We start from the raw sequence: 26,393 nt of genomic DNA, 5'->3' as shown, positions 1-26,393 counted from the left end.
TTAAGATTTTTAGTTCTTCAGTTACATGGCATTTTCTCTGACTTCAGATCATTCTGTAGCTCTTCTCTATATACTCAATTTTTTCAGTATCCATATTGCAACATGAGCATCAGAACTGTGCACACTATGCCTTAATCACCCTCAGCAATTTGCATGTACAGGTAAAACTTGCCCCCATTAACATCTGCACTCTGTCTGTATGCCAAGGTTTGCACGAACCTTGGATCCCATGTTCAGTTCCTTGCCAGCTGACTCATCAGTCCTTTTCAAACTTTTCCATTGTGTAGGAGAGCTTACATTCCTTATTCTTAGGTATATGTCTTTTATTGACTTATTAAAACATATTTTGTTTGAACAGGACCCAGTTTATAAAAGGTCAAGAATTCCTCTGTATCCTTGCCCGAGGTCATTTTTATATCTATTTTTAACTCCCTTTAAATAGGCTGCAGAGGCTGCTATATTCTGGTATATTTTCTGACACCACAATAATTCTTGACATTTCAGATATAACCGATCAGAAAATACTGGCAGAGACAGTCACCGCCACATCCAAGTAGATGTTCTAGGGCTGCGTAGCATCGGGAAGTGCTCATTTGCATGTGAGAGCAAAGCTGGCAATCTCAGCTTCTCTGTAAAATGGTTAAGGTATGGAAATGGAAAATTAAAAACAGAAAAAAAGGACTTTAGTCCCATGGTTTTCAAATCAATCTCTTCATGTTAGTGCAAGACTCACGAGTCCTGAATGATTGAATTTGACAGTATTCCTAAAGGGCACAATAGCATGAAGAGATTCGTCTCAACCTGGTGCTAAAGAGAGAAAATTTTGCCATAGAATCATATTGTCTAAAAAAGAGGAATTAAAAGTTGGAAAGCATGTGGCAATTAGGTTAATGAAGACTGAATCGTACATTTAACAGTCTATACTATCATTTAAATTGAATTTTGTATATATATGTATATATATTTTTAATACTGCCACCTTTATTTGCTCATTATTGGAGGCCAAGGAGGTCAGCTGAAACCCTGACCTGGCCAGGAAGCAGCAGAGCTAAATATGCAACTCATAAATAATCACCAGCCACTTTGCAAGTATTAATTTGAAAAAGTAACCCATGGTTCAATACAGTATTCAGAAATGACTGCAGGTAAGATTGTCCCAAGAGGTTCATTTAGAATGACAGTGCCTGTCATTAGCCCTAGGACAAGCCTGTGCTCATGTTTATGCTGCCCTTCCAACTTCTGTAAGATTACACGGATAAAAGAAAGAACAGAATTTGGCCTGCATTATTTTGTCATTATCCCTCATTTAATTCATTTTTGCTATAAGCTGCTTTTAAATACTGTCACCCTTAACTGAAATTATTGAGAGTTAGCATACTTAACTTTGGTAAATCTCCAGCTGCTACACTGGTTTATTAGAGCTCTTAACAGAAAGTGCAAATGAGAACAACTGCTGGAAAAAAAACCACACATCAAAACACCTCCCCCCAAAACACCAAAGCAGCTCAGCAACTCGTTTCTGCACCCTCCTTCTAAACTGTGTAATAGGAGACTACACAAGTTAGCAAGTGGAACCTGTTTCTGCTTTTAACGTTTCTGTTAATCTAAGTGCAGTTTATTATAAGCTAATAGCCAAGTTACAGTGTTGCCTTGGGAACTTTGGCAACCCCAGGCTTGGTTGTTATTTACCAAGGAGCGCAGTTAGGTATCTCTACATGAAGTATGCTATAAACAAGAGTATTATAGTTCATCTTCTAGTGAACAAGAGATCTATGCATTACGAAATGCAGGAGAGCCAGTCTTTAACAACTGCAATGTTCCTTTATCTTAAAATAAAATGAAATAATGACCAAAATAAATAAAGGACAAAAAGTGCTTAATTATTTTATTTACAAACATGCATTTGCTTCAGTAAAAGCCCACCACTTCAAAAAACAGCAAAACGTTAACTCCAGGAAAGTCTCTTTTCCCAGCCCTGCTCATTGTTGGTTAGTGGCTACAGCGCAGACCAGAATCAAGATGCGTGTTTATTTTTAATTTTGTGCAATCCCTTTTGTTACATAATTAGGTAATAAGACAACGCTGCAAGCCAAGTTATGTCCTCTGTTATTACTGGTGTAAGTGGAGAGTAGTTTCATGGACTCTCAACTATTTAACTGGATTTATTAGCAGAGATAATGAGAACAAGATCTTATCCAGGGGCTGTATTTACTTCGCAATAATCACATGTAGAAAAGAAAATTTATAAGGGCTGAATATTGTTGTAGAGAGCACAAATATCTTAAACAGTTCCAGATCCTCGGCGCAGCAGACCCGCACAGTTCCCAGTTACACGATGCGCACCGACCGCGTTCTCTCGCCCGGGCGCTCACGGCGCGGCGCCACCCGCCGCCCGGGCAGCCGTGGGAGCGCTCCTCGGGCAGAGGCACGGGGCATCGCCTCACGGACACCGCCTGTACGACGCTGGCTGAACGACGGTCACTCATTCCCCACCACTCGCTACGAGTCCCAGGCAACCGGTGCCGGCGACCAGGAGCGAGCCGGGCGGCGCTGCCCGGCCCTATGCCGGAGCACGGCTGCGCGGGGCGGTGGGGCTGGAGCAGCGGTCGGGTCGGGTCGGCCTAGGCCAGCCCGGCCCAGTCCTCAGCCATCGCCCCACCAGCGGACGGGCGCCGGGCCGTGCCTGCAAGCCGGGCCGTGCCCGTAAGCCGGGCCGGGCCCGCCGCCCCACACAGGCCCGCGCCCGCCCCGCCGCCTCGCGACCCGCGCGCGCCGCCGCCGGTCGCCGCTCTGGGCGGGCCTCTCCTTGCCGGTCGGCCAATAGCAACACGCCTTGCTCCGACCGGCGGTCCCATTGGCTGGGGCCGCGGCTTCCGCCAAGGGCCGGGATTGGTCGCGGAGGGGCGGTCAGCAAAAGGCGGCAGCAGGCAAAACCCCGGCGCGTCGCGGCAGCCCGCGCCCCGCGTGAGTGAGCCCCCGCGCGAGCCCCTGGTCTTGCCCCGCCGCCAACCGCACTCCCGCCCCGCCGGCTGCGGCCATGGCGGCCCGGGGAGCGCCGCCACCGCGCGGCCCCTCCGCGGCGACGGGGTCCCCACACGGCGCGGCCGGCTTGTCTGTGGGGAGGCCCCGCTCGGTCCCCCCTGGTCGCGGCTAGTTCCCGTGGGGCCGGTCGGAACGGGCGCCCGGCCTGTCGGAGGGGTGGCTCGTCGGGGGGAGCTGAAGCGCCCTTCGTCACGCCGCTCCTTCCTGGCGGCTGTGGCAGCCGGGAAGCCCCACGGCCGGGGGCAGCCGGCGCGGATCCTCCGCCGCCCCCTCTGTGGCCGTTCGCCCATCGCGCGCCCCCGGTCCTGCCGCCCGTCCGCAGCGTGCGGGCTCCCGGGCTGCAGCGCCGGTGTCCCCGGGAACGAGCGCCTGACCGAGAGCCTTGTACCAGGGGCTGCCCGGGGAGGCAGCCTGCTGCGACAAGCGCGGGGGTTTTCCCTTTGCCTGGCGCTGTCGGCATCAGCCCGCGCAAACTGGCGTTCTGGGTGCGTGGCTGCTCTCGTTTGTCTTGTAACAGACGGGTTCGTTGTGTATCTGTGGAAAACACCAACTTATTGAAAGACTTAATCCAGCCACAAAACTTGCTTTTCTTAAATGACAACAGCAGAACTATTAATATCAACTTATTTTTGGCATGCTGAGCTTTTTCCAGAGGTGTCTGTTAAGTTCCCATTTAAAGGAGCCTTGCATTTCAGTGGCAGCAGACTGTGCTCCTGTTAGCAGCGTTGCTTTAGCCAAGGATTCAGCAGCAGTATCACTAATTTCTGTGTGCAAGGTTCAAGTATCTGACTCTGAAGACCCTGAAGCTATGTAGTCTGTTTGAATCTGTCACTATCTGGAGTTTTTTTTCTTATTTTCATATTACAGAGAACTTTTTTTTTTAAACTGGAGATGTGATTTAACTGCAAGAATCTTCTCTGAGCAAAAACTTTGGATCATTTCAGTCTTAGTCTTATTTTTTTCTCTCTAATGGTGTCTTTTGTGGTTTTTAATGTAAAAACTAAATATCTGACTGAATCAAACTTTGTTTGATGTTCCATTTTATAACTGTTAAGCCCACTTCCAAGTTAATAAACCATTTTTTAATATACTCAAGTATTCGAGGTATTCGGGTCTGCAGATAGTAGCTTGTGTGTTTAACATAAAGGAATGGAAAAGTCACCATGAGTTACTGAGCAGCTATTCCTGTGTGCATCAGTTCCTTGCCTTTCAAAGCAAACTTCAGGGAAAAGATAATGATCTAACGTCAATGAGGAAACACACAACAGATAAAAGAAAATCACTTGTGTCTAAGTTTATCCTTCAGTCTTCCTCCCCTTCCCCCTTTTTCCTCTTACTAGAGATAGAGTGCGTTTACTGGTTTAGTTTTCCACTGGGACGGTGGGTGACATTTTATTGTTTCAGGTAGCACAGTGGAACTACTCAGACCCCCTAAATCTCATCTCAGGAAGTCAGTGCAGGGCCAGGAATTGTCTCACCAGATATGCTTGCTCCCCCAGGTGTCCAGAAGTAGTCCTCAAAGTCTTGGATTTTTCCTTCAGGTTTGTTTTGTGATGGAGACAGTGTTGAAGTCTCGCTGTGATGAACAGCACGCTCACCAGGCTGAAGACTTGCATGGGAAGCATGAGCAGAACAGCAAGCTTTCAGGTACATGCTAAAATACTGATTGCTAACATGTTTTGTTGCTGACAGTCTTCTTCATTGCTTCAGGAAGTTTCAGCATCAATTACAAGACTGTCTGTATATGGTCCTATTGTATAAAGAATTAATGAAATGAAAACATTTGAGGTTGCTTTTTATTTTAAGCTTATTACTGCTTTCCATGTGTTATAAAACTTCAGCAGCAGTAGTTTGTCACAATTTGCTAACCCTACTATTTATTTATTACAGAATATGTTGTTATAAGAGGATACCAGAATTCCAAAAAGGCAGTCTTTGAGAATAAAATTCGCTGACCAGACAAGTACACAAAAATGATATTTTGCCTTTGACTCCGTTTAGCCCACACCCAGGGCTAAACAATAACCAGTTGTTCTATCACCCAGTGATCCCTCCCCAGCTGAGAAAGGGAATTGGGAAAAGGAAGGAGACTCATGGGTTGAAATGGAAACATTCAATAAAATAAGAAACCCAATTATTAATACTAATATAGAATACACAGGGTTATACTCAGCCCATATAGTGGTCAGGAGCTGCGTGCTCCCAGCAGCGAATGCCAGATGTCAAACACTGTGAGCAGGACAGCTCCAGCGGCAGCACGGTGGTCACAACGAACAGGAGAGCGGGCCTCAGGAGCAGAATGACGGGCGAGACCCTCCAGGGATCGCGACCATTGAAGAGAGGGGCCATCCCCAGCAAACTTTCCAATTTATAGTGGACATGATGTTTATGGTATAGAATACTGTTGTTGGCCAGCCTGGGTCAGCTGCCCTGGCTTTCGCTCCTCCCAGCTTTAGCACCTGACTAACTCAAAACTGCTCATGGCCTTGATCGCTGTGGAAACCTGCACACCCTGGCTGGCCACAAACTAAAGTGACTTATCAACTTTGTTCCCACTGTATTGGGTGCTGCAGTCTTCTCAAAAGTGCAGCTTTCCTGAACAGAACATTGATTCTATGATTCTATCCCACTGAAACCAGGACAGCCTTTTAACCTATAATTGCCAGCCTTATCGTTAAATTTCCTTAGATGTGTCTGCGTGCATAAAAACACTGTTCTTGCTCATACGAGAGAAGCTGAACTATGAACATAGAATCATAGAATCGTTTTGGTTGGAAAGGACCTTTCAGATCATCAAGTCCAACCGTTAACCTAGGGCTGTGCACTGATAGTGTTTTTGTTGCTCATTTTTGGGTCTCTTTGTGAATGTACTTCAATCTGGACTTCCTGTACAATACTTGGTAAGTGTGGGTGGTCAGCCAGATTATATTATAATGGCTACTGATTTTCCTAGAAATAGATAGTCCTCTGTCAGTCCCCTGCACATCCACATTCAGAATTACATAGAGTTATGCCAAATAATGTTTGTCTCGCTCTGCAAATGTTTTTGTCATTCTAGGAAGTAAAGAAATGACTTTAAAATCTGCTCACAGAAAATATTGGATATTATTATTATTATACAATGATTGTATGTTCTCTATACCCAACTGGGGATTCAGGCCCCCAGAAGAGAACAGATGATGTTTATACTGCTGTCTATCAACAGGGACAGTCACTGTTTCTAGCCCTTTTCAGGATCTTTCACACAAGAAGTTGTGTTGAGTTACTAAATGCTCTCAGTGCCTTGGGTAGGCGCTGCTCTGGCCTAGTATCTGCAGCCTGTGTCACCCAGTTGTTAGTATTCCAACAGCACTGAACTTTGTCCAGGCAGGAACCTGAATTCAGTGTCAAGACAAAACGGAGTATTTGGCAGATTTTATAGCAGTTACTGAAAGAGCTTTTCATGATTGTTAGTGTCTACCTAAGAACTGTTGGACTGATGGCACAAAACAACCCAAAACCTGATATGGTGAGGAAAGTGGAAATCTGCCAGTTTCTAAAGACTTAAAAGATGTGCCTTTTGAGTCCGTGTGAGGAGTCTTGCTTTTTGCCAGAATTAAGTCCTTTTTTCATAAGCAAGAAACTTTACTGGAGAAATTCCAGTGCAAATTTTATGTTGTAAGTTACTGGCAGTATATTTTTTAAAGTAAAAACGGAAGCTTAAGCAACTCTCACCAGAGGTCAGACTAAAATGCAAGTGTTGGAACAAAACTGTTAAGTTTTGCTTTATTTGGAGCAGGTTAGACAGCAAACTAGTTCTAAACAATGTTGTTCTAACAGGCTCTGTTACAACAGCAATACCACTGTTGAAAACCATTTTCTAGCTCTGTCCTGTGGCTACTGACCTCTTGCGATGAAGTTTCCGTAGGATGTTTCAGCACCCAGTAACAGATTATCTTCCTCAGGGGAAAGACCTATGTCTTTGAGTGATGCAGTAACATTTCAGCATTAAATTCTTTATAGTTCTGTTATGTGGTTTCATCTCTTAACATCTTTGAGTATTCCTGGAGAAAACAGAACACGGAACAAATATCAGCCTTTCCTCTTCCTGTATTTTCTGAAGATTTCAGAAAGCTTTCTTGAATGTCTTACATTTGTTATGTAATACATGAGCATTTGGGCAAAAAGTTGAAATTACTGTGCAAACTAACTGGAAATACCACTTTTTAAATTATAAAGCTTTTTATCGATAATTCTTTTTTAGTGACAAAACAACAAGAATTACAGCAATAAGATAAATTTCTTAATAAGTTCTGAGCACATGGGCAATATGAATGCTGTCAATTCAAAAATGTTATGTAGTAACTCCTTGAATTTTTAGTGTTAGTTTCAACAGAAATTTTTACTGTATTGACAGGAAAATGAAATGATTTCTCAAACTGACAATTGCCTACTTTTCAAGATGTTTAACTTAATCTGCCTCTGTAAAATTGGGGAATAACTAGAATAACTGTACAGTTGATCTGTTTTCCTTAGCCTTTTCCTTCGGGGATTATTAGACACAGAGTCGTGTACATCTTGACTGTTAGTACAAGTCTGGCCATTTTTATCCTAGAATATTTTTGAAGTTTTAAAATATGATTCCTAGCAGAACTGATAAACCTTTTACTTGTATTTGTTGATCAAAACAGTATCTTAAATGAATGTCAGCGGTTTTGGTGTGTACTGCAGAGGTTTGTTTCATTCCTGAAATATCCCCCCTGAAATGACTTAAAATAACTTGGAGAAGCAGAGGGAACAACTTTAAGGAAAAAAATAAGTAAATGGGTAGTAAGAGAGGCAGCAGGCGTCAGTACTCAAAAATATTTTTAGTATGTTGGTTTTTATGAATTCTTGGGAAAAAAAAAAAAAGATTGCAATCCGAAGTTAACTATAACTTGAATTACCGACTAATTTATTAGGCTTTTACAAGGAAGAAAGGGTTCAGACTTCAGATTTTGTTGCTGTATAAAGTGAGCTAACATAGAAGGTTGGGGATGCATGATAATCCATACATTGTTTCTAGCATATCAGTGATATTTTGAAAATAGTTCTCATTGCTTGTGGCTTCCTGTCTTGGTAAAACATAGTATACGATACAATTTCTATATTCCTGTTAAATTTGTTGTTTATTTTTAGGATGAAGGATGTATACACCTTTTTTTTTCTTCCATTTGACTGACTTTCCAAATACCAGTTTGTGCTTAGTTCTGTATAATAAAATATTCTTCACCCCTGCTTTACAGAAATTAGTCACAGCCTTTACATACTTCATAGCTTCGAAAGAAGTGAATTCTTATGCAGGGTATAGAGAACACTTAAACTACAAAGATTCGTAAACTGAATGGAAAACTACGCAATTTTTTGAAATAATACAGTACCATGTTCTTGTTATGCCATCTAGTGATCGCAGCACAAAGTGCAGCAACTTAAATGCAGAGCAAACATGTTTTTTGGTGTTTACTATTTTAAGTAACAGTGCGAAAGATTGCATTATTGATCTTAAAAAAAAATTCTTTTTCTATACTTCTGATTTGCATCCCATGGATATGCTCCTGTGCTTACAGAAACAACTATTATAGTTTTGTCTTTTATGAAAGTGACATTGCAAATCTCATGAAAACATTTTTCAATGAGCTGTAAACTGATGTCTTACTAACCAGAAGGCTTTTGCCCTCTCAGGAACTGCTAGGTGGCAGATAAGTAAGCAAAAAAAAATTTTTTAAATGCTGCAGCTTGTAAGGGAGTGTGATGAAGAACACAATAATATCAAGTATGCAGATGGTAATATCAGCAGGGATAGATACCTGTCTGCTGTTTTTTCCTCTATTTATGTGGATTCACAGTCCTATGAACTGACGTGTGATTTGTGATCTCAAATATAGATCAGATATTGAATCAAGCAATACAATTCCTAACTTACTTTCCCCATTCTTTCCACAGCAGGAATTAAAAAAGATATTGAAAAACTTTATGAAGCAGTGCCACAGCTTGTAAATGTGTTCAAAATTAAGGAAAAAATTGGAGAAGGTAAATGTTCTATTTAACTTGTTTAGACTTAGATTTCTTTTGGTATTTCTAACTTAAAATGTATAAATCTAAGATCCCAATACATGCAATTTAAGCCAAATGCCTTTTTGATTTACTTCTTGGTCTCTATAGGAATCCTGATATGTTGCTGAGCATAGAGGTGTGTTAATTAGGGACATTTTCAGGATATTTTCTTGAAAATCTGGTATATTAAAGCCTTTCAAAAAAACATTCCAGTTTCAACAACTAAAAATTTTGGAGGTAGATTTGAGTAAATGAGTCTTAACGCTCCATTCTTTTTCTCTTTTACACGAGAAATCTATTTATATGCAGCTGTGTTCTGACATATTTAACTGCTGTTCCTTAAGTTGGCTTTGTTACCACTGAAACTCTGTGGGCAGAACTGGAGGAGGAGGCTGAAAGATTATAGCTGCTTTATTTAAAAAAAAAAAACACCTTTTTTTTTTTTTAAAGACATACAGTATCAAAGTTTAGAACATTTGTGTACGCCTTGCCTTCAACAGATACATTCAATAAACGTTAGGCATAAATAGATTCTTAAGCACTTCTGAGTGTGGGTTTTCAGCACTTTTTGGAACTTCACCCATTTGATCTCTGAAATGCTTTGTGACACTCCACACTTTTAAAACAAGTTGTTGATGAGAAGCTGGATTGTTTTACGGCTGTTTTGTGATGGAATACCTGTGACGGCAGGCTAGATGGCTAAAAGTTTTGTCTCAAAACCTCCCCCCCTTAAAAATACCCAGCACCGTTCACCACAGCAATACAAAATTTTAAAAACAACAACAAATTGTGCCTATCATAAAAAAAGACAGTATAATTAAACAAAATCTCTGGTTATGAATAGTACTCTGATTTTGCTCTTGGGAGCAAACAATGCTTTTAAAAAATACCGCTTGCAGTTCTGCAGCATCATGAGAAAATAAGCTTCAGCTTAGGTTTCCACTCTGGAGTCACTTTCATTTTAGCAGTTCTCACAGCCAAAAATAATGTCTTAGATCAACTTGGTAACCCTTGTTGCTATATTCAATTCTACTGAATGTATGAGACTCTAGATTTTTTTTATGACTTCAAGGAGTATTTAGAGTTTTTGCTGGCATTTTATGTATGTATGCACTTACAGACTGTTGAACTAGCATGATGCAAACACAATACTTAAAATGTAATCAAAAGTAATTTGTACTGTTTGTTCATATGAAGAATGCTTCAACTTGTATGTTCAGATATCTCAGATCATTAGGATAAATTAAGTTCCTAAGAGGTATCTTAGGATATCCTTGAAATCAAATGCATGGGTAAGTTTATCGTACAGTCTGAATACTCACTTTCTCAAATGACTACCACATTCTGTCTATGTGGTAATGCTCTGGGCAAACAAATAGTAAAGTTACACATCACGTAAGAAGTCTTACTTTATAGATAAGGTAACAGAATTAAGAAAAATGTAGCAATTTCAGAAGTGCTTTGAATAGTAAAGGCAGCGCTTTCCAGATTAGCATTATATAGCCCACTTACATGACAGGGAGAGAAGAGTTAGATGTCAGATGAAAGTAGGCGACCTAAACAAGAAAGCAAATCAAAGACAGGAAATTTACATTCAAAGAGCTCTGTGTCCCAGGCAAGTTAGACAGTGTTACATTTGCATTTTTACTGACATAAAAAACTTGTATACAAGATCACTGCATTCAGTAGTAGAAAAAAGGAACTGCATTTTTCTCTTCTAGAATCTGCTTTTGATGTAGTATCAAGTATATTGCAGGATTGTGAACAGCTAGATCGCTTCTGTAAAAATCTGAATTGACCTAATTAATAATGCTGAAGACTGTTTTTCTCCCTTCTTTACAGGTACTTTTAGTTCTGTTTACTTGGCCACAGCACAGCTACAAACAGGATATGAGGAAAAAATGGCTCTGAAACACTTGATTCCAACCAGCCACCCTCTGCGAATTGCTGCAGAACTTCAGTGCCTCACAGTAGCAGGGTACATATACAAAAAAATCATGATTGTCATGACTAAACTTCTGAACATTGTCTCACTGTTCTGTATTTATTTATTTTAAGTTTTGGCACTTTGCTTTCTTTTTTTTTTTTTTTAACTGTAAAAATGTATATTCTTTTTATCAAGAGCAAATAAGAAACGGAGTGTCTTACCTGAAATGGATGCCCTTTTCTGCAAGTCTCAGTTTACGGATGGTGCTGTATTTTCCATCAGAGAAGTTCTATGATGTATCTCTGTGATAACAAAAATTCCAGTTCTGAAATGCTTGGAAAAAATAATCTCTTAATCAGAAAATATAGCTTTAGGAACGAATACTTGTTGCCAGAGTGTGCTGAATAGCACCTTCTTAAAGTAGTTGGTATCATGAAGGTTAGGTCCTACGTTTAATTACAGTGTAACTACAAACCATGGCCCCACAAATAATCTGTGGAGCCCTCAAATTTCAGAACTCAAATGGAACATAGCAATGAGAGGCAACAGCGTAACTACTGACTGCTGATAAGTTTGCTGTCAAAATATAAATTAGATTACAAAAGAAAGCCTGCCTGAAGTTTTTAAGAAATGAAGGAAGATAAACATCCATCTTCTGGTCTTTATTCAGTGACATTACTTTTCTTTTAGGGGACAAGATAACGTTATGGGAGTTAAATATTGCTTTAGGAAAAATGATCATGTGGTTATTGTTATGCCATATCTGGAACATGAATCCTTCTTGGTGAGTCCCAGACTTTTTATGTGTAGTAAAACTTTTTCATTAAAAGCAGTTAGACAATTACAGTATCCAAATAATCTTTCAGGACATTTTGAATTCTCTTTCCTTTGAAGAAGTGAGGGAATACATGTTTAATCTGTTTAAAGCGTTGAGGCGCATTCATCACTTTGGAATTGTTCACCGTGACGTCAAGCCCAGTAACTTCCTCTACAACAGGCGGCTAAAAGAGTAAGTCTGTCCAGATGAGCGTACTGTGATCTCATATGGGGATGTGTGCCTTGACAGAACAGAGTCAGTTAGGCTTTTGGGTTTTTTTCCCTTCCAGCCACATAACATGTGCTTAAGTAATGCTAAAAAAGATTATTTTTTTTATTTGTAAAACTTTTCTTTCTGTGTTTAGGGACTTGAGGAGGGAAGGAATTTCCTTTTTTCATACTTAACGTAATATCTTCCTCATAGAGTGACAAGTACCTGAAAAAATGAAGATTTTTATCGAGTGAAAGTACTACATTTTTTAATAAGAATGAGAAGATCTCCTGATCTCCTTGGTGGCCCTACTCAAGGAGGTGGTGGAAAGGTTAAGGAGTACAAGAGTATCCCAGGAAGAGGATGGCGGGCAGTGCTGTTCCTTGCCTGTCCTGGGGAAAACGGACAGGCCTAATGCTCCCCGGGTAGTGGAGGATCCTCTTCCTCCTCCACATGGAGCAGGAGGAGACCTAGGGGATGGGGGGCAATGGAGGCAGGTCCCTGCTCGGGGTGGCAGGCAAATCCCATCCCGACCTTCCTCCCCTCCCCACGTCCCCCTGCAGAATAGGTATGAGGCGCTGGACCCTGAGCGTCTTCCTGAGTGTCAGGAAGATACAAATCTAGGTGAAAGATCCTCTACGGGGCTACGTAAACAGAAGCAACCAAGTAAGAGGGTTGCAACCAGCTCCAAAAAGGAGAAAAGAAAAGTAATTGTTATAGGCGACTCCCTGCTAAGGGGAACGGAGGGCCCCATATGCAGGCCAGACCCGACTCACAGGGAAGTCTGCTGCCTCCCTGGGGCTCGGGTAAGGGATGTTGCCAGGAGGATTCCTCAACTGGTGAGGCCCTCTGACTACTACCCACTATTAGTATTCCAGGTGGGTAGGGATGAGATTGAAGAGAGAAGTCCCAGGGCAATCAAAAGGGACTTCAGGGCCCTGGGGCGTTTGGTAAAGGGGGTAGGTGCACAGGTGATATTCTCTTCAGTTCCTTTGGTATTTGGTGAAAATAGAGAAAAGACTATGAAAGTACAACAGATTAATATGCGGCTGAGAGACTGGTGCCATAGGTGGGACTTTGGGTTTGTTGACCACGGGGCGGCTTTCATGGCACCGGGCCTGCTTATGCCGGATGGGGAACAGCTGAATCAGAAGGGGAAAAGGGTTGTGGCCCAGAAGTTGGCAGGGCTGATCAAGAGGTCTTTAAACCAGGTTCGATGGGGGAGGGGGATAAGACCAGGGCAGCCACAAATGAACCTAGGGGTGACAGGCCTGCGTCGGGGGCAAGGCTGCTAGCCCAGCTGAAGTGCGTTTACACCAATGCACGCAGTATGGGCAACAAACAGGAAGAGCTAGAAGCCACTGTACAGCAGGAAGGTTATGATGTGGTTGCCATCACAGAAACGTGGGATGACTCTCATGACTGGAGTGCAACTATGGATGGCTATAAGCTCTTTAAGAGGGACAGGCGAAGCAGGAGAGGCGGTGGGGTAGCACTGTATGTTAGGGAGTGCTTGGACTGTGTTGAAATTGAGGAAGATGGTGAGGATGACAAGGTTGAATGTTTATGGGTGAAGATCAGGGGGAAGGTCGGCAGGGCAGACATTACGGTGGGAGTCTGTTATAGACCACCCAACCAGGGTGAGCAGGCGGACGAGGCGTTTTACAAGCGACTGTCAGAAGCCGCCCGGTCGCCGGCCCTTGTACTCGTGGGCGACTTCAACTTGCCGGATGTCTGCTGGAAATACAACATGGCAGAGAGGAAGCAATCTAGGAGGTTCCTTGAATGGGTGGAGGACAACTTCCTCATGCAAGTGGTAAATGAGCCCACTAGAGGAGGGGCCCTGCTTGACCTGTTGTTTGTGAACAGAGAAGGACTAGAGGGAGATGTGAGGGTCGGTGGCCGTCTTGGGAGTAGCGACCACGAAATGTTAGAGTTTTCGATAGTGGGGGAAGTAAGGAGGGGCAAGAGTAGAACTTCTGCCTTAGATTTCCGGCGGGCTGACTTTAGCCTGTTTAAGAGGCTGGTGGGCCGAGTCCCTTGGGAGTCAGTCCTGAAGGGCAAAGAAGTCTAGGAAGGCTGGACATGCTTCAAAAGGGAATTGCTAAATATTCAGGAGCAGGCTGTCCCAGTCTGTAGGAAGGCAAGCCGTCGGGGAAAAAGACCGGCCTGGTTAAACAGGGAACTTAGACTAGAACTTAAAGAAAAAAAGAGAGCCTACTTGCTCTGGAAGAAGGGTTGGGTAACTTGGGAGGTCTATAGGGACGTGGCCAGGTCGTGTAGGGAGAAGATTAGAAGGGCCAAAGCTCAATTAGAGCTTGATTTGGCTGCTACAGTCAAAGACAACAAAAAAAGCTTTTACAAATACATCAACAGCAAAAGGAGGGTCAAGGAGAGCCTCCACCACTTGCTGAATGAGGAGGGTAGTGTAGTGTCAGGGGATGAGGAAAAGGCAGAGGTGCTCAATGCCTTCTTTGCCTCGGTCTTTAATGTCAAGACCGGTTGTCCTCAGGAGACTCGGCCCCCAGAGCCTGAAGTTAGGGATGGGGGGCTGTGTGAACCTCCCATGATCCAGGAGGAGACGGTTAGTGACCTGCTGTGCCAGTTGGACACCCACAAGGCTATGGGCCCGGATGGGATTCACCCCAGAGTAATGAAGGAACTGGCAAATGAACTTGCCAAACCACTCTTGATTATCTACCGGCAGTCCTGGTTAACTGGAGAAGTTCCAGCTGACTGGAAATTAGCGAATGTAACACCCATCTACAAGAAGGGTCGGAAGGACGATCCAGGGAACTATAGGCCTGTCAGCCTGACCTCGGTGCCAGGCAAGGTGATGGAACAGATCATCCTGAGTGCCATTACACGGCACATGCAGGACAATCGGGGCATCGGGGCCAGCCAACATGGATTCATGAAAGGCAGGTCCTGCTCGACCAACCTGGTCTCCTTCTATGACAAAGTGACCCGCTTAGTAGATGAGGGCAGGGCTGTGGATGTAGTCTATCTAGACTTCAGTAAGGCATTCGACACTGTCTCCCACAGCATCCTCCTAGACAAGCTGGCTGCCCGGGGCTTGGATGGGTGGACTCTTAAATGGGTTAAAAACTGGCTGGATGGCCGAGCCCAGAGAGTGGTGGTGAATGGGGCAAAGTCCAACTGGCGGCCGGTCACTAGCGGTGTTCCCCAGGGCTCAGTTCTGGGGCCGGTGCTGTTCAATATCTTTATAGATGATCTAGACGTAGGGATTGAGTGCACCCTCAGCAAATTTGCAGATGACACCAAGCTGGGTGGGAGTGTCGATCTACTGGAGGGTAGGAAGGCCCTACAGAGGGATCTGGACAGGTTAGATAGATGGGCCGAGACCAACGGCATGAGGTTCAACAAAAACAACTGCCGGGTCTTACACTTTGGCCACAACAACCCCATGCAGCTCTACAGGCTGGGGGAAGAGTGGTCAGAAAGCGGCCCGGTGGAAAGAGACCTGGGGGTGCTGATCGACAGCCGGCTAAACATGAGCCAGCAGTGTGCCCAGGTGGCCAAGAAGGCCAATGGCATCCTGGCCTCTATTAGGAATAGTGTAGCCAGCCGGTCTAAGGAAGTGATCGTCCCTCTGTACTCGGCACTGGTTCACCTTGAATACTGTGTTCAGTTCTGGGCCCCGCACTTCAAGAAAGATGTTGAGGTGTTGGAGCGAGTCCAGAGGAGGGCGACCAAGCTGGTGAAGGGTCTGGAGGGTCTGACCTATGAGGAACGGCTGAGGGAGCTGGGGTTGTTTAGCCTGGAGAAGAGAAGGCTCAGAGGTGACCTTATTGCAGTCTACAACTACCTGAAGGGAGGTTGTAGTGAAGTGGGAGTTGGCCTCTTCTCCGGGGCAACTAGCGATAGGACAAGAGGACACAGCCTCAAGCTTCGCCAGGGGAGGTTCAGGTTGGACATCAGGAAGAATTTCTTTTCAGGAAGGGTTATTAGACATTGGAATGGGCTGCCCAGGGAGGTGGTGGAGTCACCATCTCTGGATGTGTTTAAGAAAAGACTGGACATGGCACTTAGTGCCATGGTCTAGTTGACAGGGTGGTGTAAGGGCAACGGTTGGACTCGATGATCCCTGAGGTCTCTTCCAACCTGATTGATTCTGTGATTCTGTGAAGAATAAAATCAGTGGGTTTTTTTGTTTATAAGAAAGTTAATAGTGACTTGTGGTACATAGTCTGATATTTGTAAATTTTTACTCATGGCTAGAGTAAAACTGATACAGATAAGATAGCTCGATTTGGGCTGTTTTCACCTTACATTGAATTAATTTTTATAACTAGTAGGGTTGGGTTTTTGCCTGCAAGTCACAACATTTAAAGACTGCAAAAAGCAAGTCTGTTTTTTTGTGAAGAGCTGAAACAGATAGAATAAGGTAGTGTTTCAGTGCTAGCAGTCCTATAGCTATATTGGTGAGTATTTTGCTATGTAGTGAAAGTTTCTAGGGGAGATTTGATTATATTTTGCCAAGCCACAAGGTTAAAACTTTGAGAAATACTGATTTTTTTTTTTAATCTGTCAAAATGAATTCGTACTGTCATTTTGCTTTTCCAGCATTTGTTTGAGCCTTAATCTTTACTTTGGGTGTGGAGGCCATGGAGTTGAGTTTGTCTGAGACCCAGAGACATCTGGATTGTCTCTGTACTGGCTGTAGTAAAAAATAATTCTTTTAAAGACAGATCTGAAGTGTGAACTAATGTAGTCTTACCTGTTTGAAGTCTGAAGTAAACTCCAATAGAATTGCTTGAAGTCTGGCAAAAGTCTCAGCATTGTTAGTCTTGTTTGTCTTCACTGCTACGTTTATGCCTCTGCCCATGGGAATCCTGCAAGGGTCAAGTCACTTATACTTGACTGTTGGCTGAAGGTTCGGAGCTGTAGGACTAGAAGAGCCCCAGAAAGGAGTTGCTGGGAATATTTTTTTAACCCCATTGGAAAGAGTATGCAGTTGAGAAGATTTTGGGACAAGAAACAATGAAGTGAGAAGGGATAGGTGAGATAGGACAAGACGAGGAGAAGGAGGAAAATAGGACTGTGATGCTGGTAACAGTACAGATAAGCAACATATTGAGTAAAAGATAAGTAAACAAGTAATGAATAGTAAATTGGACTGGTTGATGGATACTTTGTGAGTCCTGATTCTAAATTTGTGTCTTTCAGGTATGCCTTGGTAGATTTTGGCTTGGCACAAGGAACCCCAGATACAAAAATTGAACTTCTCAAATCTGCCCACGCTGAAGACCAGCAGGGAAGTTACTTGCAAAATAATCCCACCATAGTCTTGAGAAATGGGGTTTCTGTCAGTGTCACAGCACCTGAACAGATAGCTCAACAGTCAGCCTCAAAAGCAGCTGATAAAAGGTCCACCTCACTTTCAAAAATACAGATTAAACAAGGAAGAGGAGGAAAGGTTCTCAGTCTTTTTCATTAATTTTATTCTATGTCTAATGTATTACTGCAGCCAACAGAGGGAGATGTAATACTTGGACAAAAGCTGTGCATGCCTGTCTTGCAGGGCCCCAGCCCACAGATCATATCAAAGTGGCTAGTTTTACATAACCCTATTGGCATCATTCGTTATCTGCTAGATACAACACAATGCCGAAGGCTGTACAAACCCCTAGCATGGGTTACTATTTAGGCAGCCCTATATCTTTTTTTTAAGTGACATATACTGTGGAACTCCTCCCCAACCCAATAATTATTCATCTATGTTTAGTTACTTAGTTGCATAACAAATGCAGTACAGATGACGTTCAGATTGTCTTGGGGCACTTCTGAGGTGTGATTCGTTTTGTAAGCATGTTTGCTGTTCATGTTTTCTTCATCCACAGTAAACTGATGCCTGAAAATGACTTACCATGCAGCTGTTCTTGCTTTATGTCAGTTCACACCTTTTTTTTTTTTTTTTTTTCCTCTGAACTGTCAGTATCCAGCTGACTGTGTGTTAGATAGGATCCTTATTGTCCTTTTTGTTGGTATTGCAGGAAGATTCTGTGCACCATTCTGTCCAGCGCTCTGTCTTTGGAGAGAGGAATTTCAATGTCTATAGTTCCACATACCAGGAGAACTCGAGTACAAAAGTAAGAAGTATGACTCATCAGTAAGAGCAGTCTGTTACATATTTGAGAAATTATAGAACTGGTTGTTCTGTAAGACTGGACACTGCTCCAGGATGCTGTGGAACTAAAAAGTTTTTGAGCAGATCATTAAGTGTGTCTTTGCTGAAAGGCTCAAAGAATTTTTCATTTCTGTTTCAGTCCCTTTTGAAAATCTTAAGGAGCTACTTACATGGCTGTCCCCCTAGCTGATCGTTTGCGTGCTAAGTTAGTTTTTTTCGTACACATGTATTTGTGCACCTAAAATATACTTAGCTTGTGAAACTGGTTTTTTTTTTCATTTTGCAGTTGAAGCTGGAGAGAAAACTTGACATAAATATTTTTCTGTACTTTTTGTAATTAGTATTTAATATGACAAGGGGAAAGCCCCAACTAAATTAGAGGGTTTGGCCAACAGTGATCATCTTATTGTAGAATTAGAGTTAGTGCCAGTGTGTTGCTGTGACATTTTGTAAAGGTTTTTTTTTTATTCTCATGTTGAACCAAAAGAATTTTTGAAACATTGTGCTAACTTGAATAATACTTGTCTTGTAGCTTCAGAATATCTAATATATATTGTTTTTTAGTAAACACTGAAAAAATGTTTTCCAAAGGAGAAGGGGAGGAAATCAGGATATTTAGAAAGCTCCAGTGCTGGTTTTGTAGATGTTGTGATACAAAGGTTTGCTGTCTTCTCTTCTAAAATTGCAGCTTCTTGCTGATGAGTCTTAGTATTTTAGGAACTGGCCTATCTATTTGTAAAGGGAACCTTCTTAAGTATGTCACCTTCTCTAAAATATCTCCATTGCAGCTCATAAAACAATCAAAGATGACAGATGTTTCGTCGAGGAAGTTAGTAACAAAGAAGAAGATTATTTCTACCAAAACAGTGAGCAATGGGGCAGCCAGGAAAGCTGCCAGTGGTTGTCCCTCAAACCTGACCTGTGACTGTTACGCAACGGATAGAGTTTGCAGTGTTTGCCTTTCAAGGTAATTTGCTTTGATAACGTTATAAAATTGTCTGCTATGCTGTCAAGCAAGGTCAGAAACTTAGATTTACTAGACAGCTGATTTAGTAGGTGAAAGATAGCATTTGATCTGTGCAACCCTTAAAACACTGAGTATGCTCTTTTTAAATGAGTAGTTAATGGAATTCACAGAATAATTGGTTCACTGCTATCTGTGGCAAGAGAGATTCACTGTTAATGTTCACTGTTAATGATTTTTATTGTTGTATTTAATTATCCACCTACATGTGTTGTAGAAAATCCCTTGAGTTAATTACACTTAGAGAAGACAATATATCAATCTGTCATTAGTAGTTATCTAATAGGCCTAAATCATGCCAACGATTTGGATTCTGGAAATCATGAAATGTAGAATAAAAAGGAAATATGACTGTTTTGTATTTGTTCATTTAAAAAATAATGTTTAAATTTTTATAATAGACAGGTTAGAGAATCTTAATAACTCAGTTCAACTCCATTCTTCTGCAGTTAGTTTTGTTTATGATCTACTATTGCCTTTTATCCACATATTAAGGAACACAGATTAATGCAGAGAATTCTGCTTACTAGGCATAGTCATGAAACTGTGGGGTCCCCTCACTTCCCAGACTGTCAAAATATGATGATATCAACTTCATTGCAGAAGTATGAAATGTGAGGAATTTGCCAGACTCGAAAGAGAAGTGGCCCATGGAAGGATGACACTTTGAGCCATACAAGGAAGCTCTGGAAAGTCTTTTTAAAATAATGATAATCTCACACCTTTTTGCTAATCTAATGAAAAGTAAATTCTTGTCAACACTGAAAAACAGTGAACCTTAGTTTGCTGTGGACTAATACAAAGCCAGAGCATCCACATTCAGGAATCTAGTGCATTTTTTTGCCTTTGGTTAATTAGTCTCAACTTTAAAGTTTTCTATGAAAACATGCCTTTAGCAAAAATGATGCTGCTGTTGCGTGAAACTAAAAAAGGTCGTTGTGAGTGAAGTATGCAATAAGTATTTCTGTGCTATTACCTTAAGCTAGATAATAGAATAAAAATATAATAATATAATAGATAATAAATTTATTGTCTTATGCAACATAATAATTTCATGCTAGGTAATTATAAGATGCTTCAAACTTCTGTAAAACTTGAATAAGGCAGGGTTAGGCTGTTTATACATCTTACACAAGTATATTCTAAAAATAATATTAATCATTATTATAATTAGAACTTATTTATCAATTTTCATATTCTAAACATGTTTGTCTCATTACAAGGTGCCAGCAAGTTGCTCCCAGGGCAGGAACACCTGGATTCAGAGCACCAGAAGTATTAACAAAGTGCCCCACTCAGACCACAGGTACTGCACAACAGACTGAAACGAATGCCTTTTTTTACCTTTTGGTCCTTCTCTTTTATGCATATTATGTTGTCTTTTTTATGGGAGGGTTTTTGTTTACATGGGAAATTAATTTTATCATCTGTTCTAACACTTACCAAGCATTTCCTGATTCTAACTAAAAGTTTATCATTCAGAGTAAGAACAAGTTAGGAATATTCTTCCTGTGTTTGAAACTTGAATATGTCTTTATTCATTTGAGGGGTAGTGCCCTATGCAGCAGCTGAATGTGTTTTAAAAGAAAACAAAGCTGTAACTTTTTATCAAGTTTCTTGGCTTATTGGCTTATTTATTCAAGTAAAATCCTGAATAAATCTTGGGGAGAGGACATACGTGAGACTTCTAGACAGATTGTCACATATAGTTTGCTGTCATAGCAGGTATAGTTAATGGTATAATTGCAAATATGTTTTAGAAAGTGTTGGTTAATACTTTTACCAGATTTTTTCCTTTTTGCTAGTGCTTTAAATAGCTGGTCTGTAAATGTAATAATTTTTCTTACTAAATTTTTAATTTCTCAGGGTTAAAAACTATCAAGGTACTAAGTTTCAGTAGTCTGGGTAAGTAGCAGGGCGGAGCAGAGGGATGTTTAATGCATTAGATGATGCAAGTAGGATGGAGGAGATTGTGCCTACCTGGAGAACAGAGGACCAATAAAAGCAAAGTTACCTGTTAAACATTTGGTGTATGACCAGGAGTTTTGACTTATGAAAAAGGGAGATAAATACAAATGTCCTCAAAAATTGGATTTAAAATAAGAGTTTTTAGCCACTTCTTTGCTGAATACCTTTTGAGAAAATAGTCGGTTTTCAATACTTAAAGTATGTATACACACTCAGAACAGACTTAACAATACGTTTGATCAGTTTATCCCTAGATAGCTTAATGTTATTTGAAACAACATCTATGCTGTGGGTATGACTCGGATTTCAAGAGGTGTGGCAGCCTGTTTGGAGTTACTGTGCCTGTGCTATAACAGCCAGCTTTATGGGCTAGAAGACATCCAGAAATCCAGGACAAGTTTAGACAATCTCTGAATCTGTCTAGACAGAGTTTAGGCAGAAAGAAGACATACCTAGGAAATCTTGGACACATGCTAGTGTTAAATATGCTTTCAGACAGTTTTCTGTTCTCTAGGGTAATGGAGAGCAGGATTACAGACAATATGGGTAAATCTGGAAACCCTTGGGTGTGGCACAGACAGCCCTAAAAGTACTGAGTCAGTGGTGCTGAGCTCCTGTAGTATGTCAACAAAGGCCTTAATTAGAACTTTGTAGACTAATACAAATATTTATGAGATTATGTCGTATTTGAACTAACAAATCTTCTTGTCCACTTCCATCTGGGACTGCTGTAGTCACCTCCTTGTATTCCTGCCAATCTTACTACTAGTTCTGATCTCTGTGCTGAGACCAAGTTACCAGCTGGATCCAGCTGACTCTATCCAGAGCTACCTCAGTGCATCTGACCCAGGTTCATAGTGCAGGGAATACAACCTAAACTCCCAAGTTGACATTATACAGGTCCAGTTACACTTTAACTTGGTTTGTCCCTCTGCTGCCCTTTCCTCAGTCTGCCTCGCTAGTTGGATAACACTAGACAAAAGCATAGAGAGGAATCATGATTTTGATGTCATTGCACGGGATCTTGCAGTCTGCTGATGGTGCCAGCTCTAACAGAATTGTAGGACAAAGATTTACTATCCATTGAGATATATAATGTCTGTTAATTTCAGCAAGAGTTAAGTAATTAAACATCTTTAAAAGTCTTGACCTTGATGACTCCAGCTTCCCAACCACATACTTGGGGTGATTCACAACACCTCAAACAGATAGTATGATCTTTTCAACAGTGATACAGTAATACTAAAACTTTTTTACAGGAACTATGAAGAAGATACAAAGTTTTTCCACTGTAAATTGTGCCAAATGATTAACTTGGATTTTTTTTTTTTTAGTAAAAGACTTAAAATCTGGTTTTGCATCTGAAGTCAACATAATACTTTTTTTTTTTCCAAAGTCCTGTGCTAATATTGTTTCTAACTAAAATGTCCAAATTAACTACTGCCTAATTTACTACTTTTTTTTTTAAGAGAAGCAGAATAACTATGGCTTTATTTCCCAACTGTTAATTTTTCTCTTTAGAGTTTGAGAATTCTTCACGCTCTCTCCTTCACTTTCCTTGCCATCTTTCAAAATGTGCACTTTAGTGAGCCAAAAACTTATGGCAGACAGGTATTCTCATAACTTTCAGTATTAAAGTTTCCATCATGCTTTGGCGTCTATCCCCAGAGTACTCTCTGTACTCTTCATAACACAATGAAAGTGATGAATAACTTCTAACTATTGCAGTTCTTACACTGGCTGTCTTCTCAAGTGATTTCATATTAGAGAAGAACAAAGTTCAGCGGAAGACAAATTTTTAGTACGGCCTAACTTTGGCAGCCTCAGTCCCAGAAAAATTCAGATTCGCATTCATTTGTGAATTATTTTTTTATGTTCTTTATCTAAGATTTTCTTCATATAAAGCAAATGTAAATAAGTATCAAAACTAGCCAGTTTTTCGCCCCCTCACATCTCCCTGGGTAAAACAACCTCAAACATTGTTTTTTAGTACATTTTAAGTTTAGCAAGTTAAAGGAATTACTCATATGAAAAATTCTATGGAAAAGCTTAAACACTCACTCTGCACCAAAGCAGGAAATTATTCTTCAAACTAATTATAGTGATTTCCACTGTTTGCTGAAGTGTTATCTATGTGACCAAAGTCAGTAAGTAATTCGGAACACAACTTTTTCTGACAGAAACTTTTCAGGTCATAATTTCTTTTTAGAGAAAGTTGTGATTTTGTTTGTGATGAAATTGTGAGTTTAGTTATTACTAAGTTTGCTTTCAATTGCAGCAATTGACATGTGGTCTGCAGGAATTGTATTCCTTTCTCTGCTCAGTGGACGGTATCCATTTTACAAAGCAAGTGATGATTTAACTGCTTTGGCACAAATTATGACAGTTCGTGGATCCAGAGAAACCATTCAGGCTGCTAAATCTTTTGGTATGCAAACCTTAATTATGGGGAAAAGGGGAAAATGTATGCTTGGTCTGCTATTTAATGCAGTGACTTACAATCTGTGATATTTTTTTTTAATATATAAATATATTTTTAAGTTTGGGAGACATTTTGGAGGTAAATCACAGTTTTTTGCATGTAAAACACTAAAAGTGCTAGTCTATATATACTGAGTTTTAAGAAAGTTTTGTATTTTTCTATTTTTTATAATTTGTATGTGGGGTACTTCATGCCATAGGTTTCCCAACCTGTCTACTGCCTTTCACCAAGTCAAGGCCACTTGAGGTGAAATATGCCAACTAAATGTTTTCTGCTGGCATTTGGTTAGGGTCTTAAGGCAATGCTTCTATTCCTGAAAAATGTACCCTGGAAGCTTAAGTCACTATAACTTAATATTTAGATGATGTAAACCTTGCTTTTTTCCCTCCTCTCAAGAAGAGCTAGTAAAAAAAACAAAACCAAAAACCAACAGCTGGCCTGTTTAAAAAAACAAAACCACCACCACAAAACACACAAAAATCTAAAATAACCATTCCCCTAATTATTTGCAAGCCAAACATTGCAGCACTTGCTACCTGGAGGTGTAACTGACAGCACCGATTTTCATTCTCCAGACGGAAGTGTAAAAATCAGGATATCTAATTTTCTTCAGTTCTGTTAAAATGATAGTGAAATGCAAAAAGATGGTGTGTGGGGTAGGTGACAACCTGTCACTACATAACTTCACGAATAAACCCAGCTTTGTTCTGAGCAGAACTGAGACTATTATCCTTCTGATGTGCTAGGGCTATTGCTGTAACACATGGCTGGTTTGGAGGGGGAGAGGGGTTGGATTTGTTTTTTTCCATAGGTTGTGTGCTTTGATGTTTGTTGGGTTTTTTTTTAAATGCTGGTTACACTTCAAGGCATGAAGTTTCTGTGAAACAAACTTAGAAGTTACAGTTGCATAGAAAGGATAAGAAGATGTCGCTTACTGTAAATTTTTTTTTCTAGGTAAATCAGTTCTGTGTACCCAAGTTGTCCCAGCACAAAACTTAAGAACCCTCTGTGAGAAGTTGAGAGGAACAAATAGCAGCTGTAAGAGATCCCAGGGTGAAGTGTCCAGCAAGTCTGTAAATGACTCAGCTTTGCCAGTTGCAGTAGACAAACCGTGTCTTCCTGAGACACCCAGAAAACAAATTCAGCACTTAAAGAGCTTTCAGGAAGGTGATGGTGCTTTGGAAATGAAGGCAACAGACATGAAAGGATGGGATCAGGTTCCTGATGAGGCATATGACCTACTTGATAAGCTACTAGACTTAAACCCTGCAACAAGAATAACTGCAAAAGAGGCTTTGCTACATCCTTTTTTCAAAGACATGAGACTCTGAGAAGATACCATATTCTATTATTGCTTTCATACATTTTACGTGGAAATGTGATACTGAGGTACTTTTACCTTGTTGCCCTCAACATTTATGCTCATTGAAATACCATCACACTGTGCACAGAACTACTGAAATTGTCTTGTACAGTTGGACTGCAAATGTCAGTTTACTTTAAGAAATGCTTGCAGATGTAAAAATTACACAAACATCACTAACATGGTCTTATCCTAAGACACTGCTGAGGGGTTATTGCTGTTCATACCTGTTCTCTGAGGAAGTTAACTTTGATCAAATACTACAAAGAAGGAGAGTTTTACAAGTTCTATGCTTAATTCTTGAGATATTAAAATTTACAAATTTGCCTTAAGGTATGACTGAAATAAGAAAGTGCTTGAGATTTTTTCCATCCTTGCATATCTCTGCTGTGTTCCTGATTAGTACGTGAGGGACTGAAAATGGAACAAAGTGTGTTAATTTTGTTCAGACTATTTTCAGAGAACAGTATTGCTTTGGGAGTGTTGCTAGAGGAGAGGGCAGGTGCTGGAGGTTATGTCATCAAAAGAAAAGCATAACTGCTTTAAAAGTACATTTTTGTTCCTGACTGGTCTTTCCTACTTAGGCGATAGTAATAAATGCTGTTACTCATTTTGCATAGCCCATGTTTCCTCAGTGCCATGGGTAACTCTCAATATTCAACAACTACTGCCTTCAGAGTGTCTCATGTGACATGCATAGGTTTGATTTCTGTTATGGAAATTGCTTTTTTTTAAAGAATATCTGTTAAATAAAGGATTTGGTTTTACAACTTCAGAAGATTGTCTAGAGATGCTTCTAAAAAATTAGTCAGGTGAGGTTTTCCTGGGGGCTGTTTCTGTTCAGGAAGAATTACACACATTTGTTTCCTGCATAAATTCCTCAGTGACAGAAAACACTTTTCAGATAGCGCTAGTGTGTATGACTGTCATGGTGGAAGTATCTTAATTATCAAGGAAGTCTTACCACAGAGTTAGAAGCTAGCTATTGTCTGGTCCTAAGTAGGAAAAACAACCTTAATAACCTCTAACCCCATACATTCAATGTGCAAAGTAAGTTACATTATATGTTCAGCAGAAGTTACTCTAAACCCCTTGATAATTCCAGAGACTGAAACTTAATACAGTGTTTTTCCATGTACACTTCTTGAAATGCTAATAGAGTAGTTGCTATAAGAGGTTACAAGCCATTCTGAGAAAAGATTGCTGCTTTGATAACTTTTGTATAAGCCTTCTCGTATGAGCTGGTGGTTATAACAGTGCGAAGGTCCTGACCAGGGCCAGGGCTGAAGAGACATTATTTCAGTATATGCAAAATCTTGAATACATAGAAAGTGATG

General features: G+C 40.9%; 1 protein-coding gene and 1 long non-coding RNA gene across 2 annotated transcripts; one reads left to right on the top strand and one right to left on the bottom strand.

Moving 5' to 3' along the window:
* The first annotated feature begins 4,595 nt into the window (after positions 1 to 4,595).
* Positions 4,596 to 25,024, top strand: CDC7 (cell division cycle 7). Its single transcript, XM_068406903.1, has 11 exons — positions 4,596 to 4,689; positions 9,007 to 9,090; positions 10,957 to 11,092; positions 11,732 to 11,825; positions 11,908 to 12,050; positions 17,259 to 17,508; positions 18,086 to 18,181; positions 19,008 to 19,186; positions 20,467 to 20,549; positions 23,490 to 23,639; positions 24,648 to 25,024. The coding sequence occupies exons 1-11, from the start codon at positions 4,596 to 4,598 to the stop codon at positions 25,022 to 25,024; spliced, it is 1,686 nt and encodes a 561-aa protein (XP_068263004.1).
* LOC137666719 (uncharacterized) lies at positions 7,000 to 16,905 on the bottom strand. Its single transcript, XR_011048685.1, has 4 exons — positions 16,810 to 16,905; positions 11,263 to 11,343; positions 10,627 to 10,670; positions 7,000 to 7,085 (listed from the first exon to the last, which is right to left on the bottom strand). It is a non-coding gene; the product is annotated as an uncharacterized lncRNA (long non-coding RNA).
* Positions 25,025 to 26,393: the final 1,369 nt, after the last annotated feature.

The sequence above is a fragment of the Nyctibius grandis genome, chromosome 8 (genome assembly GCF_013368605.1).
Source record: "Nyctibius grandis isolate bNycGra1 chromosome 8, bNycGra1.pri, whole genome shotgun sequence".
Lineage (NCBI taxonomy): Eukaryota > Metazoa > Chordata > Aves > Nyctibiiformes > Nyctibiidae > Nyctibius > Nyctibius grandis.
This window is presented reverse-complemented; position numbering and strand designations above follow the sequence as displayed.

Excerpts from the sequence above, each read along its gene's own strand:
- CDC7 (XM_068406903.1), top strand. The coding sequence starts at position 4,596 with ATGGAGACAGTGTTGAAGTCTCGCTGTGATGAACAGCACGCTCACCAG. Across the intron at positions 11,093-11,731 it reads CAGTGCCTCACAGTAGCAGG|GGGACAAGATAACGTTATGG; the intron begins GTACATATACAA and ends CTTTTCTTTTAG. Across the intron at positions 23,640-24,647 it reads TCAGGCTGCTAAATCTTTTG|GTAAATCAGTTCTGTGTACC; the intron begins GTATGCAAACCT and ends TTTTTTTTCTAG.